General features: G+C 34.8%; 1 protein-coding gene across 1 annotated transcript in view; it reads left to right on the top strand.

The window, feature by feature from the left end:
• Positions 1 to 1,495, top strand: part of Hcrtr2 (hypocretin receptor 2) — a 106,552-nt gene extending 105,057 nt beyond the window's left edge. Inside the window, exon 8 of the mRNA XM_047559034.1 lies at positions 1,441 to 1,495. Within this exon, the coding sequence (XP_047414990.1) occupies positions 1,441 to 1,495 (55 nt within the window). The remainder of the gene's footprint in view (positions 1 to 1,440) is intronic.
• Positions 1,496 to 15,600: the final 14,105 nt, after the last annotated feature.

Genomic DNA, 15,600 nt, shown 5'->3' with positions numbered 1-15,600 from the left:
TATTTTCTACTAGTTTACCACGCATTTATACAATTTCCTCAGGTTTATAACCTTACCATTGAAAATATTTCTTCCCCAACATATGGACAATAAAACCATAGATTAATATTTTAAAATTGTAGTAACTCCTAATACGTAATAATTTCCATCTCTTAGGTAAAACTTAACATTCACCATAAGCTAAAATCTAGTGACAGGGAATGTGGAAGAGGTGGGTGCCTTCAACAGAGCTGTAGTCTAGGCAGGAGACATGCCGAAGAGTACAAAGGACATATCACTCAAGGGGATGCTATCCAATGTTTGGCACAACCAAGGAGGAGGTCCTCATCAGAAAATGGGCCGTACATTTAATTACACTATGTCAGTGCTTACCACTGAGCCTGGTAGTTAGGAGAACAGAGAGCCTTCCTGTTAATTCACACACAAACTAAAGGAGTAGAGCATGTGTAGAGCATAGATAATAGACCTGCAATACTCATTTTAAATTTGTTCTTTTTCAAAAATCTTCTGATTCAAATATTCATCTTGAAATTACATTAAAAGTGGAAGAAGGGTTCATGAAATGATGTTCTTCATCTCATAATATAGCAGATCTTCTGATTGTATTAAAACAAGATATTTGAGAAAGATTTGGACAGAATATTTTCTTAGAAGATAATTGGTATTTTATTATCTTCTCTCTCTCTCTTTTTTTTTTTTTTTGCCCTACTCATCATTTTCAAAGAAAAGCAGTGCATCCAGATGTGTTTTATAATCTTTTGAATTTAGAATTCTGTTACCTTGTGCCTTTTCCTACTCAAAGCAAAAACTACCCTTTTATACAGATTTACAGAAGTTACATTGCTAAATACCCCTCCCCCCATTAACAGTGAAAGCAGGTATTTTGTACGTGTGAGAATTTTTTATCTTACGTTTGCTGCATGAAAGGAGAGTTGCAATTTTCAGATTGTGATAAAAGTTAGCACTTTAGTTTGAGAATAATCTCAAATAACTTTGGTAATATGCCTTAATAGCAAAGTAAAGCTCAGAATAAGAATGAATATTTTAAACTCTATTACCTAGTTCTTACCATTTAAAGGAGATTTTTAAAAAAATGAGAGAGGAAGGAAGATGGATAGTCAGACAGAGAGACAGACACAAATTTTGAGAGGTGGCATTTGTATGACTGATCGGAAATCAGAATTTCTTTGCTCTAAATCAGTCATTCTCAAAAGTGTGGTTCCTGAGCCATCAGCATCAGCACCTCCTAAGAACTTACTAAACGTGCAAAACCCAAAATTACTGAACCAGAAACCTTGGGGGTGGTACCCAGGAATCTGTGTGTTAACAAGACCGACAGGTGACTTTCAAGCACCTTAAGATTTGAGAACCACTGCTATAAATGATACCATTTGGCATCAATTTATTAGCCCATGTGAAATAAAGTCTCTTACTGCACAGGTATCTACAACAGGGACCATCTTCGTCACTACTGTCAACCTGGTTGGAGGTCTGAAAGAAGAGGCTGAGTGTCAATGCTGAACCTCACCAGTGTCATCTCACTCAAAGAGATAATGGTTTATAAAACAAATACCACTGTGTTATAAGTGCAACCTGAAAGAAGACTGGTATCCAGGCACTTCTATGCATTAAAGTGACCTGGATGACTTGTGTTCTTAACTAAAACTTTCAAATCCCCTGTTTTACTTATTAAGGTTTAAGTTTTGTGAAAGCAGATGATTTTTAAGAATTACCATTGTCTCGAAGGAAAATCATAAAATAAAGCCAGTACTTAAACTCTGGGAAAGGAATAATGGACCATGTGTGTATCTCTCAACATGTGGACCCTGGAATTTCCTAAGACAGCTGGACTTGTATGGGTACCTTAAGAGGACAAATGGTAAAGAAACAGGTGTTCCTAAACCTTATCAATGTGATGGAATAAAGGGTCAACTACTTACCTCATTATGTGCTAATGACACAAATGAGAAAATTTCTTATGAAGATTGTGTTGGAACCATTTTATGCTATACAATGAATATGTATCTCTCTTTTTTCTGCTACATTTCCAAAACTTAATGTGGTAACCTGTGTCATTGAAATTTTGTTTTCAATAGGGATAGTAATTTTACCTAATATGGATTATGTTTGAACTTCATTATTTCTGAATTTCTACAAAACCGTGAAAACCTAGATATTTGATTCAGTCACTCAAGGCAAAAGATTATACCCAGTTTGTAAGAAAAATTACTTCTAAATTTCACAAAACATGAAGAGTTTCCTGGATATTAAATACCTGTCACAAATTATTGATAAGTTAATTGCAAAGCGTTAGACACAATGATATTGAGTTTCACTCCCAGTGTACATTGTTGTAATGAAGATTAAGATAATCCTTATAAAATGTACTCTGAATATTCTTAAATCTGAAACTTCAAAATGGCAAATCCCCAAACTTGTTTGATCCAAATTGCAAGGAGGGTTATTAGTATTTTGATACTGGTGTAATAATATCATGTTTTGCACTTGATATTTATGTAAATCATAATAATAATCAACTGCTTTTCAAAAATATCTGGCTAGTTATTACAATTTAGAAAGCTTTTAAATGAAAGTTAGTTTCACAACTAATGACTTTTCTACTTCCTCCAAGTCACAAGACAAAATTCAAACAAAAACATAATAATTCCATTAGGTTATGTTCAAATGGTTCTCAAATTGCATGAAGCAAAATAATAGATTTTTATAGCCAATATATAAACAGGGGACATACTGTTAATTTGTCAATTTTATTACTTTATTTATCACAGAAAATGAAGTACAAAGGCACGAAATACACTTACTCTCAAGATTCAAAAGTATTTGTCTTCTAGATAACTGCTGCTATTGATAGGGGGCAAAAGATGCCCCCAGTTTGCCACATATCCTTATACTTTAAGGTTTTTTCTTATAACCTTTGAAGTTAGAATGTCTTTTAAGTTTTCCATGAAATGTGTTCCTCTAGTTATGGTGTCCCATGTGTGTAACATCATGTCAATTGCTCAACAATTATCTTACACTTTTAAGAGTTATTTATGCCTGATTGTACTGTCTTCATGAAGAAATGTCTTATCAAATCCAAGGTGATTACACATCTGCTGCTGTGAAAGGTACTCATGATGCAGTTTTTAAGTAAAAAAATCATATTGAGAATTCTATAATCATATCACACTGCCCTCTCTAGTGTATGAAAAATGTTGTTGTTGTTGATTAGATAAATTGGATATTTGCTCATAATTAGTGTCAAATCTTTGCAGTTAAGGATCAAATTAAGTCCTCTGGTGCAGTACTTAATGACCAAAATATTTTTCCCAATAAGTTTATATAACCAGGGATAATCATGATATAAAAGATCTTTAATATTATTTCTAAGAGCAGTATTATAATAAAGGTTAAGATTAACACAGAAATATTTCTTAAAAGTTATATGAAGTTATATACATAAAGCATTAAATTTTGTAGCCTTCATTCTGAGTTAGAGGTTCAATATGCTTTTGTCTTAGAGGAAACAACCTCATGATTTTCAATTTATTATCATATTATGTAAATGTATTCCATATACATAATTAATTGTTCTAAGCCATTATATGTAAGACTGTTTTAAACTCAATGATGAATTTTGAAAAAAATATATTTTCAGTTTTAAATGATTCTGTTAAATTTCAGAGTCAAGTGCCAAGGATTTTAATTTTAAAGGTCCTTTCTTATTCAACACTTTTAATTTTAACCTTTCTCAAAGGTAAAGTAGTCAGGCAAGATAAATACTTGACTACTAGGGAGATATGATTGGAGTTTAGGGCTATTCCCCAGGAGTAGGTGAACTTTTTCATAGTGAAATCAAGCTATTTCAGTGGTGAGAATGTTTTGCTCTGAGCAATGGATGATCACTGAGGAGGTATTAACCACCTCTCCCTTGAACCAGCCTGAGGAGAGATCGGAGCAAATTGGCCTTGATTCTGGCAATGGCCATGAAGGAGAAGTGAGCACCTCTGTGATCCCACCCTCCTTTCACTGCTTTCTCACTCATTGCCTGTAGGGCTGATCCCCAAGCTCAGCACTGACAGATCTTTCTTAGCAATTTTTCATGCCCTACAGAGTTCCTGGACCTTTCTTCAGTTCAACACCATTCAATGACCTTAGGCTTTCACTATTTCTTAAGAACAATTGACAAGCAGTAAATTTGAGAACAAATGAAGTAGAACTCAAGGAAAAAGTAAAAAAAGAAAAACAACTATGCTTTACAACAGAAAAGTTATCAATTTTACGTTTTTTCAAAAGTCACTTATTTCCTTCCCAGAGTATCAGTGATTCTCAGAATAATGTTCACCATGGATTTTTAGATGTATCCAGTGTCTTTTCCAAGTCCCAGCTAAGCTTGCTGCCTCACACTGGAAAGGATTCCAGTTTTGAGATCCAAAGTCATGGTAGGTCAGTGGGTATATGTGTGTGAGGTGCCTACAACACCTTCAGAATCAAAACATCAATTACATTACTTTTTATAGGTCCAGCCCCTATGTAGTAACAGATAACACTTATTTTTAAAATGTTATTTATTACATAATAAATTCATAATGCATTTTAAAATGTTTAAGGCAATATATTAATTACCAGGGAAGTGTGAAATAACCACACTGGGAAACTCCTGATAATAATAACCCGAAGCTCCATTTACTACTAATGTGACACCGAGGATATCTTCAGAAAAGACATGATGTTCCCTTTTACAGGGCATAAATTTAAAAGACTTAAGTGGAGAACTTTTGTCTATTAAACTGTGTCCAGATCATGCACAACATCCATTATGGAATGGGAAAAAACACTCATATTAGAGCATTACCAACACACACATTCAAAAAACTGTAAAATTTTTGCAACTGTAAATCTTTATGTGTGTGTGTGTGTGTGTGTGTGTGTGTGTGCGCGCGCGCGCATGGTTCAACACAGTTCATTGGTCTGCAAATATCTCACAATGTATGTTTATTTCATATCTCAGCATTTTGGCAATTTCTGTTTTATCTAGTTCACTCTTTTTTCTTTTAATCTGGTAACTAGTTCTCCTCACTCTTTTACAAATATCCAGGTTCCATATCTCTGCTGTTCTAAAAAGATTATCCCACAAGATTTTTTTCTTTGTATTGATTTTTGTTAAGTTTAATTTTACTAACTTTCATATGGTTATAGAATTTAGAACAAATGAAAAGGAGAAGTCCTTGAATAGTCTAACTACTCTAAAATTACATGTCAATAATACCTCTGAATCAAAGGTCCTTGATAACAAGGTCTATTCTGGAATTCCTTCCCTACCCAGAGAAAAGCAAGACCATGAGTGGTACTGCACTAATTTGTAGACATTGTATACTTCAGACAAATTGTTACTATTTTTCTCCTAATGAAGATCATGTCAGTTTAATACAACACAGAGATCACTCTTCTATAGCACTGAAGTTAAAAGGTCCAAGCAAGGCACAAAATCCTTGGGGAGTTAGGTGGGCCTCAGTACTGCCAGCGTTTCCCCTGTGTACAGATTCCTAACCTCCCGGAAGGGAGTCTACCGAGACTTGAATCATGTCACTTTCTTCACCCCATCTCTGCTGTCTTGAGCACACACAATTTTTTCTCCTACTTTAGAAGCTACTCTGAAAATAATTTTATTATTTGCAAATGTTCTTTAAGACCACACAAATATGCATAAATTGATCTTGCAAAAACCTCTACAATCTTTACTTCTTATTTCCCAATCTTTGCTTTTAACTAGGTGTGTGTGGATGCAGGAATAGGTTCACCTCATTTTTTTCGTTAGTATTTATTAATAATTTCCTCATTTACTCATCTTTTTTCATAGTGAAGTATCCATTTTAAATGTATCATCAGTAGGTACTCTTTTACTTTGTAAATCCTGTGGTTTTATTCCTTTTGCCCAGAGCTGTTATAAAAGTAGAATTTACCTCCCTCTACTCTGACATCTTGAAAAGGTAGCAGAACTCCTCCTCATTTAACTATTAAACTGGGTATATTATATTTTGTCCTCCTCTGGGAGGAACTTTCTCCAAATTGGTAAGACTTGATTAAATTAATTAAAATATTTGTATCAGAAATCTACCTTTCTCCTGACAAAGTTTGTATCATTTCTTGTATCCACAGTCCACCAATTCTAAAAATCCTGCTTTATTCACCTGAAAATCTACTCTAGGACTTTAGGATGTATTATCATAAGAAGTTTGTTTGGTTTTTATCAATAGAAGCAGAATATTGGATTTCAAATGCTACCCCAAGTTTGTTATAGTCATATTCCTGAAAGGGGCTTACTGTTCCTTACCTTCTTACCCCAAGATTGTGCTCTTATTATGACTTATGTTGAACACAACTGAAATAAAATGAGATGGTGGAGTTCAGAAGAATGAAAACAGAAATATCTCCCTTGTTTTGTGAAGACAAATCTCTGTTCCAAAAGTTCATAGCACTCTATGTATTATAACAGAGTCTTTCACACTTTTTGTTCAACCGCTACATGAAAGTTAAAAAGAGTCCTGAATGTAACTTGTTCAAGAAACTGAAACCATCTTCCCATCTGTTTATTGGCTAAAAAGTGAGGAGAAGGCCAGCTAATAATGCTTATACTGATTCTAAAACTTGATATTATAAGAACCATGGTCTTTTAAGATGTTCTTTTAATAGGATTTTCCATTGGGATAAAACATTAATGAGTTGTCACTTTCTTTAAATAACTATTTTTTTAATTTAATTCAATACTTAAATCAAATGAATTTAGGATGACTAAATTACAAAGCACAGAATGATAGTCCCTGGCAGGGACTACCAATTTTATTTGCTTCAATATACCCTGAGATTCTTGTTAAAAATGAAGATTCCTTGACACCATTCCCCTGTTGTATGAGTTTTGTTGGTTTGGGATGAAACCCCGATTCTGACTCATAATGTACACAATGGCATTTAACCATTTATTATCACCTGGGCTTCTAGGGAGGTCAACCATTCACTCATTTATCTTAGACAAGATTCTGCTGTGTCTTGGAGAAGATATCTGTAGTCCATGGGCCTCTCTGCCCACTTCTGACTCCAGTTGGCTGCGTTCTATTCAAACCATTGTCCTTGTTTGGCTTATTAATGTTTAGAAAATGTCAGCATAATTCTATTTTTATAAGAACTAAATTGTAAGTCTCCATTCTTTTTTAGAAACATAGTTGCATCCCAGGATTGTGTCATAATTCACAGATAGTTTCCCAGATATAGATGCACAACTAGCAATATTTGATCCAAAAGAGTTATAAGCAAAACCAAAACATTTTCTCCCACCACCAGTTGGTGTCACTTTGAACTTACTTAAAAAAAAACTTTCTTATGACTTTTCAAAAACTAACTGGAGGCAATGAAAGAACTTATAGAATTTACTTTTGCATATCAAAATCTATGATGGGAAACAAAATCTATGACAGGAATCTTTGGAGAAATTTCTGTGGTAGATCAAGGAATCAATTTTTTCTTTTCTCTGTCTCTCCATCTACTTCAAAACCATCCTTATATTAACCTTAGGTGGAATTGTGTCCTCCTGTGTGTGTGTGTGTGTGTGTGTGTGTGTGTATACTTTTCAGAATGTTAGCACTATGGAGAAGCATTACATCCAAAGAAGAGTCCTAAAAACATATTACTACATTTACCTAAAAGTTGGTGGACCTTGCTCATGGCATTCCAAAGTCCTATAATGAAATAATGGAGTTTGTAAGGAGAAATTTTGCCTAGACTTAGCACCAAGAGTACTTGTACTTTTCTTGCTTTCATCTTAATACCATTGTACAATGCCTTGTCTTTTCAAATTGTGCTCACTTTTCAAATTGCCTGTTGGAAAGATCAGATCTGTAACCTACTCATTCCCACCTTTCCAAATATAAACGATATCATGGGCAATATTGTATGTGCTAATCTCCATCTAGTATCACTTTATTTTCCTACCTTCCTTCTCTATTTGCCTTCATTGCCTTGCATTTTAATTTTTAAAATTGTATTTGGCACTAAAATGATTCTTGGAAAAAATAAATATAAATAAAGTCTGTTAGAAAGCACAAGAACCAAGAGTACTTGGAAAAATTTAAAGAGATGAAAGGTAAGCAAAAATGAAAGTTAGTTCCAGATACATTTACATATATACAATGTTTCTTTTCAATATCACTAAATTTTATCACAAGGGGAGAGCTGGAACTATAAAAATACTGGTTAGACACAAATGTAGAATTTGATCCCAATTTCCCAAAACATAGCCTCAGTGTAAGAGATTGTTCTGGTTCCAAATTTCCCTGAAGACTGGGTAAATTATTCTGCCCAGGTCACAACCAAAGAGTTTCCCTACGTTACATATCTCAAAACCCACAGATGGAATTAAGAAACCCTCTGTGCCATCAAGTGTCACATTAACAATAAACATTTCCTGACTAAATCAATAAATGGAAAGTCCCTGTCCAGGGTTGTGCTTTATTTAACTTACTTTTGGAAAGTATTAGGAATAATGTGAGACACTGCTCTTAAAAGAAAAAAAAAAAAAAAAAAAAGAATGTTTACTATTTATGTGAACTCTGTACTAAGAAGTGATATACAGATCAAAGAACGAAATGCCTATCCATATTAAGCTAATGCTTTTGTTGGGAAGAAGTTAAACCAAATTTAAAAATCAATTTTGAGGTGCCAGAGATTAGACAAGATAAAGCTTCTGGTTCAGCTTAGAGGAAGGTGGCATTGAAAAGGCTTTGCTGCAGTTTAAAGGCAGACATGAGGAAGACCACTATGCACAGAAGGGATGGCTCTACATTGTGTTGAGAGTGGAGTAGCATGAGCCCTCTAGAGAACTGCACATCATTTAAAAGGAACGTGGGGCCCTGGCAGGAAATGGCGTGGGATGGATGGAAAGAGGTAGACAGTAAAAAACTTTTTACTATATTCAAGGAAACTTGAAACTTGAAACTTGTGTTATATAATAAGGAACAATGTAAGGATTTTATCCAAAGCAGTGTCATGGTTAGCTTGTGTTCTAGGGACTGTATTAATAGCCCTGTAGCCAACGAATTTGAGAGCTGGACGTTGTAAGTTTAGATCTTAAATTGGTTTTCATAGAAGTATTCATTCTCAAGAAGCATAATCTGGATCTAAACCAAGGCAGTGGCAATGAGGCTGGAAAGTCAACAGGAGATTTAATATCTAGATGAAGATTTGGGGAATAAGAGAGATCACGTTAATGTTTAATTCTATTTACAATGGATCCTAGCCATCACCCATTTTAACAGAGGTACAGTTCCAGTAGCTCAAGAGTAGTAGGTACTTTAAATACATTTGCAGATTTGTCCTCCTTGTTAACATGGTTTTATTCTGTATGTGTGGATGGGAAGGCTGAGTTGTGACCACTTGTGCAAGTTCACTCCCTGAGGTGTCTCCTTCCTTTTCCGACAGTGAATAACCCCACCCCCTCCTTCTGGCATTTGCTGCCTCAGGCACCCAGACATTGCTGCCAATCGGCTAGTCTTACAGCCAAGAATCTGCCACCACCTGGCCAGCAGCCTGCTCTGCTAGCTGCTCCCTGGCTAATGGTGGCCTTGCTATAGGAGTGTGGGCTGTGAGGGTCTGTTTCTCTCTCTCTCTCTCTCTCTCTCTCTCTCTCTCTCTCTCTCTCTCTCTCGTTGAGTATGTAAGTATATGTGTGTGTCTACTTTAAATAGAAGGAATGGAAGCCACATTTTCTTCTCTCATGTTATATACATCCAGAGATGTCTCATATTAAAACCTGTCCTAGGTCCAAGACTTAGAAGCTCTTTAGTGGTACAGCTTACACTTGGATTACTGTTTCTCAGGGGGCCACCCTGTAATTCTTGAGTCCTTTTTGGAGACTGCGTCTAGGCAGGAAGAGAAGTCAGTGGTCTGTGGGTGTCAAATCCAGAATGTGTCAAACCAAAAGGTGACATTTTGGGACATTTTATGAATCAAAAAGAATGCTTCCCAGGAAAATAGTTTTAAAACTATTTACACTTAAAGTGGCAAAATGAGATCTTAAAACGGAAAAATAAAGACAACAAGAAATGAACTGAGTAGCAAACCTTAACACAAACATTCATATATGAATACATGCTTACAACGTCCAATCAAAACTGATCATTTATTAGATAGGATTAAGTTTTAACTGAAGAAAACAGAAGCTCAACTGAGTGGCTCAAAGCCAAAGTTTCCTTGTCTTTCACTTACTTGTAATTCAGAGCAGGCAGGGCAGGGGAGGACTGGCATGCAGGCTCTTCAGGACACCAGGCTCCTATCCTTCAAGAAGGTTTTCATGCTCCAGGTTGCCCTGTGGGCAAGGTGGCCACTAACACTGCATTTATTATGCCCAGGTCTTAGCAAGGAGAAAAGGAAGAGAGGACAGAAAGGCACATGTCATATATGACATCAGCCTCTCCCCGCCTCAGGAACTTTCATGGAAACTCCAATTAACCATTTCTATTTTCAGGGAAGATGGGATATGAAGTATTTTAACTGAGTTCAGTGATACTGTAGATGAAATTGGAGAAAAATAGTAACATAGATAGCTGAGAGGAAATCAGCAGTCTCTTCTGCAATAATGACGTAATTTATGAAAGTATTAAAATGCTGTTAAGAACCTTAAAAGCAAGGAGTGACAATTAAGGAAAAATGTCATAGGAGCCTGGAACTAAAAAGTTTAAATGATTTAAGATAAAAACCTGAAAGTTGATAAGGAGTTGGGGAATGGATAGAAAACTGTCATCACAAAATAACTTAGAAAGCATAAAAATAATGGTAAAAATGAGTGGATTGAACCACCCTCCTCAACCAAATTCTGGTCATACAATGTTTATAAGAAGTATAGATAAGGCTGGGGATGTAGAATAGACAAGTTGTGGAACACAGGTCTAGCATGCATATGGCCCTGAATTCCATCTCCCCAGAACTAAAAAATTTAAAAGAAAATATTTTAAAGTACGTCTAAAACGATAAGGAGAATTTTAGACAAAAATTATGAACAAAGTTAGTCCAGGCAAGTACAAGCTAAAATAAAGGCATATATTAACATTAGGCAAACTAAAATTGAAGGTGATAACCTAATATAGAGAAACATCACATAGGGAAAATACAATCCATGGGCATGGTCACAAACTTTTATGAACTTGGGATCCTATTAACAGAATATGGACAGTATAGAAATTTAAAAACTTGATCAAATGCCAATTATCAGTTGACATAAATGTATTTGCACACAAATAACATCAAAGCAAAATAATATACATGTATCTGTATCATACATGTGTATATAATATTTTGTTGTCTATAAATAAGAACATGATTATCTTCTTAAGATGTTGGAACATTTATAAAAATTGGTAATTTTTTTGGCCACTCATAAATAATAAAAGCATGAAGATAGAGATATTATAAACCAATTTAATAATTTAATACCAGTAGTCATAAATGAAGGTAATAATTACAGTGGTTGTGAATTAAACTCTTGAGTTAGCTTAGTCTTATGATCTTGAAAAGTTACTTGTCTTCTCTCTAGTTCATCAGTAACATAAGGATTATAATAGTTTCTACATCTTAGAGCTCTTTTGAGTATTAAATTATTCACCACATGTAAAACACTCAGAACCCTTTTTAGTATACCCTATGTTCAAATAATATTAGTATGGATATATGTTAGCATAAAAAGTTAAAGACACAAGCTCTTAAGTAGTACTTGATTTAAAATAAAGTAAAAGCTAGGATGGCTTAATTTTAAAAATAATGAAAAAGAGGGGACTGGACATATAGTACAGTGGCAGAGCATATGTTTAGTATGCGTGAGACCCTGTGTTTGACTTCTATCACCGAAAAGAAAAAAGAATATTTTGCAATATTTAGTTATACATAGTAGTCGAGTATATTTTAACATATTTATACAAATATGGAGTACATCTTATTCTCATTAGGATCTAGTCTTGTGGTTGTACATAAAGTGGAGATTCACTGTGGTATATTCATGTGTGTATCTACATATATACACACATAGAAACTTTATATCAGATCCATTTCACTGTCTTTCCTATTCCTATCCTCCCACCTTTCCCTTTATTATGCTTAGTCTAATCCACTGAACTTCTATTCTCCCCTGCCCCCATTGTGTATTGGCATCCACATATCACAGAGAATATTTGACCTCTGGTTTTTTGGGGACTAGCTGATTTCCCTTAGCATAAGAATCTTCAGATCCATCCATTTACCAGCAAATGCCATAATTTCATTTCTCTTTATGACTGAGTAGTATTCCATTATGTATATATACCATAATTTCTTTATCCATTCACCTGTTGAAGAGCACATAGGTTGGTTCCATAGTTTAGCTATTGTGAATTGAGCTGCTATAAACATTGATGTGACTGCATCACTGTAGTATGCTGATTTTAAGTCCTTTGGGTATAAACCTAGGAGTGGGATAACTGGGTCAAATGGTGATTCCATCACAAGTTTTCTGAGGAATATCCATACTACTTTCCAGAGTGGTTGCACCAATTTTCAGTACCATCAGTAATGAGTGTACCTTTTTCCCCACATACTTGCCAACATTTATTGTTGCTTGTGTTCTTGGTAATTGCTATTCTGACTTGAGTGAGATGAAATCTTAGTATAGTTTTGATTTGCATTTCTCTAATTACTAGGGCTGTGGAACATTTTTTCATATATTTGTTGACCAATCATATTTCTTCTTCTGTGGAGTGCCTGTTCAGTTCCTTTGCACATTCATTAATTGGGTTATTTGAGTTTTTTAGTGTTAAGTTTTTTGAGTTATTTTATATGTCCTGGAGATTAATGCTCTATCTGAGGTTCAAATGGCAAAGATTTTCTCCCATCTCTAGGCTCTCTCTTCACATTCTTGATTGTTTCCTTTGCTGTGAAGAAGCTCTTTTAGTTTGATACCATCCCATTTATTAGAATAAGATGTACTCCATGTTTGTATAAGTATGTCAAAATATGGGCTGGGACTGTAACTCAGTGGCAGAGAGCTTGCCTAGCATGTGTGAGGTACTGGGAATCTGGAGGTACTGAAGGCATCTACAACTAAAATTATTTTTTAAAGTCAAAATATACTGTGCTGTCCTGTATAACTAAAAAGAACAAATAAAAAAGAAGTACAAATACTCAATAAATACATGAAAAAATACTCAAAATATTTAGCCATCAGGAAATGCAAATCAAAACTATATTCAGATTCCATCTCGTCCCAGTCAAATGGCTATTATTGAGAATACAAAAAAACAAAAATAAAAATGCTGGTGAGGATGTTGTGAATGGCAGGGAAGGAACCCTTATACATTCTTGGTGGGAATGTAAATTAATAGAGCCACTATGGAATTCAGTGTGAAGATTCCTCAAGAAACTGAAAATAGAACTACCGCATGATTCATGATTCTTTCTTTACACCTGAAAGAATGAAAATCAGCACACTATAGAGATATCTGCATACCCATATTTATCAGAGTACTGTACATAATGGCCAAGTTATAGAATCAGTCTGGGTGTCCATCAGTGGATAAAGAAAACATGACATATATACACAATGAAAGATTTTTCAGTTATAAGAAAGAACAACATCATGTCATTTGTGGGAAAATGGATGGAACTGGAGATCAGAATGAAAAGCACCACATGTTTTCTCTCAAATCCAGGGACAAAAGAGAGAAGGGGACTGTTAGGGAAAGGGAAAGAGAGAGGGTGAAGGGGGATAGAGGGAAGTAGGGTGGGCAGATACTATAAAAATATATTATACAAATGTATGAAATTGTTGCAACGAATCATTGTTTTCTACAAAATGCACTGATAATTACGATAAAAAGAAAGTATTAATGTTTATTTAAGAAAAAAATAAAGAGAAAAAGATGATTTCAAAACCAATAAATGGAAAACAGCTATACTTATAAAGAAAAATGAAGTATTATATGTTTATATTCTTTTTAATGATAAACATGAGTGAACTAAAATATTGAACTTTGAAAGTTACATTTTGAGGAAATCAATTTAAAAAAATAAGAAAAATTTATTTTAGCAATGAACCAACTTTTTTGCTACTCAGAAAGAATTGTAAAAATGGTAGCTTTCAGCTAAAAGATAAATATTTATAATATCCAACCCCTGGGGAATGGGAAATATTTCTTACTAGTTGTGATAGTACTGTTGGGCACTGTCAAAAACCCTGGTTGAAAATAGAAATTAAAATAAGGAGAACAAAAGTAAAGCCAACAAATGCAGTAATGTCATTTTCTCCAGTATGATTCAGTAGTTCAGAAGCAGAGATAATTAAATTTAATGACTGACATATTTTTGTATTTAAGAATCACAAGGAGAGGGAATCTGGAGGTACTGAAGAATGTGAAGAAGTACCTAGCCATAGGATCAAACTGAGAGGCAAAGAAATGAAGTCAGAAAAATGATGAGAGAATAAGAAAATCATGCAGGACTAGAAATTATGTTGAAATATAAGGGTATAATACAAGGGAGAAATATGAGTCAAAGGGGAATGAATTTTGTGCTTGGAAGTTATGGCAGATGTTCATCTCATAGATAGCCTTACCATTATATGTACCATCCCACATGCTGTTTACCAGCATTGTGTTGATACGCCTTCATCAGGAATTGGGGTCTGAGGCAAATCTAAGTAATTTCCTCAACCAATAGTTTGCAATGGAATTACATAACATGATTTTGAAGGCTAATGAACAAAAGCCATCGCAATGGTTTGAATTTGTCCCCCAGTTATTCTATTGTTGGAAGCCCAACATAGGTTGGCCGTGTGGGGAGGTAGCCAAACCCTCAAGAGGTAGAACCCAGTGGGAAGTTCTCAGATCATAGAGAGGTGCTCTCAGAAGAGAATGTGGAAGCCTGGACTCTGGCTTCCTGTCTGGGGAGGTAGTCTCTCCCTCTGGCTTTCTCTTTCCCCATGATGCCATCACCCCTAGGTCTCCATTACAGGCCAAACCAATGAGGTCATTTGATCTTGGACTTTAAGCTTCCAAAACAATGAGCTAAATGAACTTTTCTTCTTTACAAAAGTAGCCTGCCTTTGAGATATTTCATTACAGTAACAGAAAAACTGACAAATGCAGTAAAAAATAGCTTCCATCTGACTCTTGGCACATATCACGTGGAACTCTAATCTGCCATGTAAGAAGTTCAGCTTTCCTGAAGCAACTAAGATGGGTAGACAATATAGAGAAACTACATAAAAGAGATTGTGTCCAAGAAGTACTAGTGGTTCCATTTTCCCCTTCAGGCAAAGTAATGAAGAAGCTATAAAACTCATCCTCTGAAATAATTGTTTTGACTACAAGCTCCAAAGAGTTCTTGAAACAGGACCATTCCGCCAAGTCACTCTCAAATTCCAGACCTTTAGAAACAGTAACCAAAAGCACATAGCTACTGCTGTTCATGTAATTTTTACATAAAAATAAATAAATAAATAAATAACCTGATGAATGGGAGGCATGTAAAGAAATGCAAAGTAAGAAAAATGGGGAAGATAAAAATAAAATCAAAATAGAGAGGATA

Source organism: Sciurus carolinensis, chromosome 7 (assembly GCF_902686445.1).
Source record: "Sciurus carolinensis chromosome 7, mSciCar1.2, whole genome shotgun sequence".
NCBI classification, from domain to species: domain Eukaryota; kingdom Metazoa; phylum Chordata; class Mammalia; order Rodentia; family Sciuridae; genus Sciurus; species Sciurus carolinensis.
This window is presented reverse-complemented; position numbering and strand designations above follow the sequence as displayed.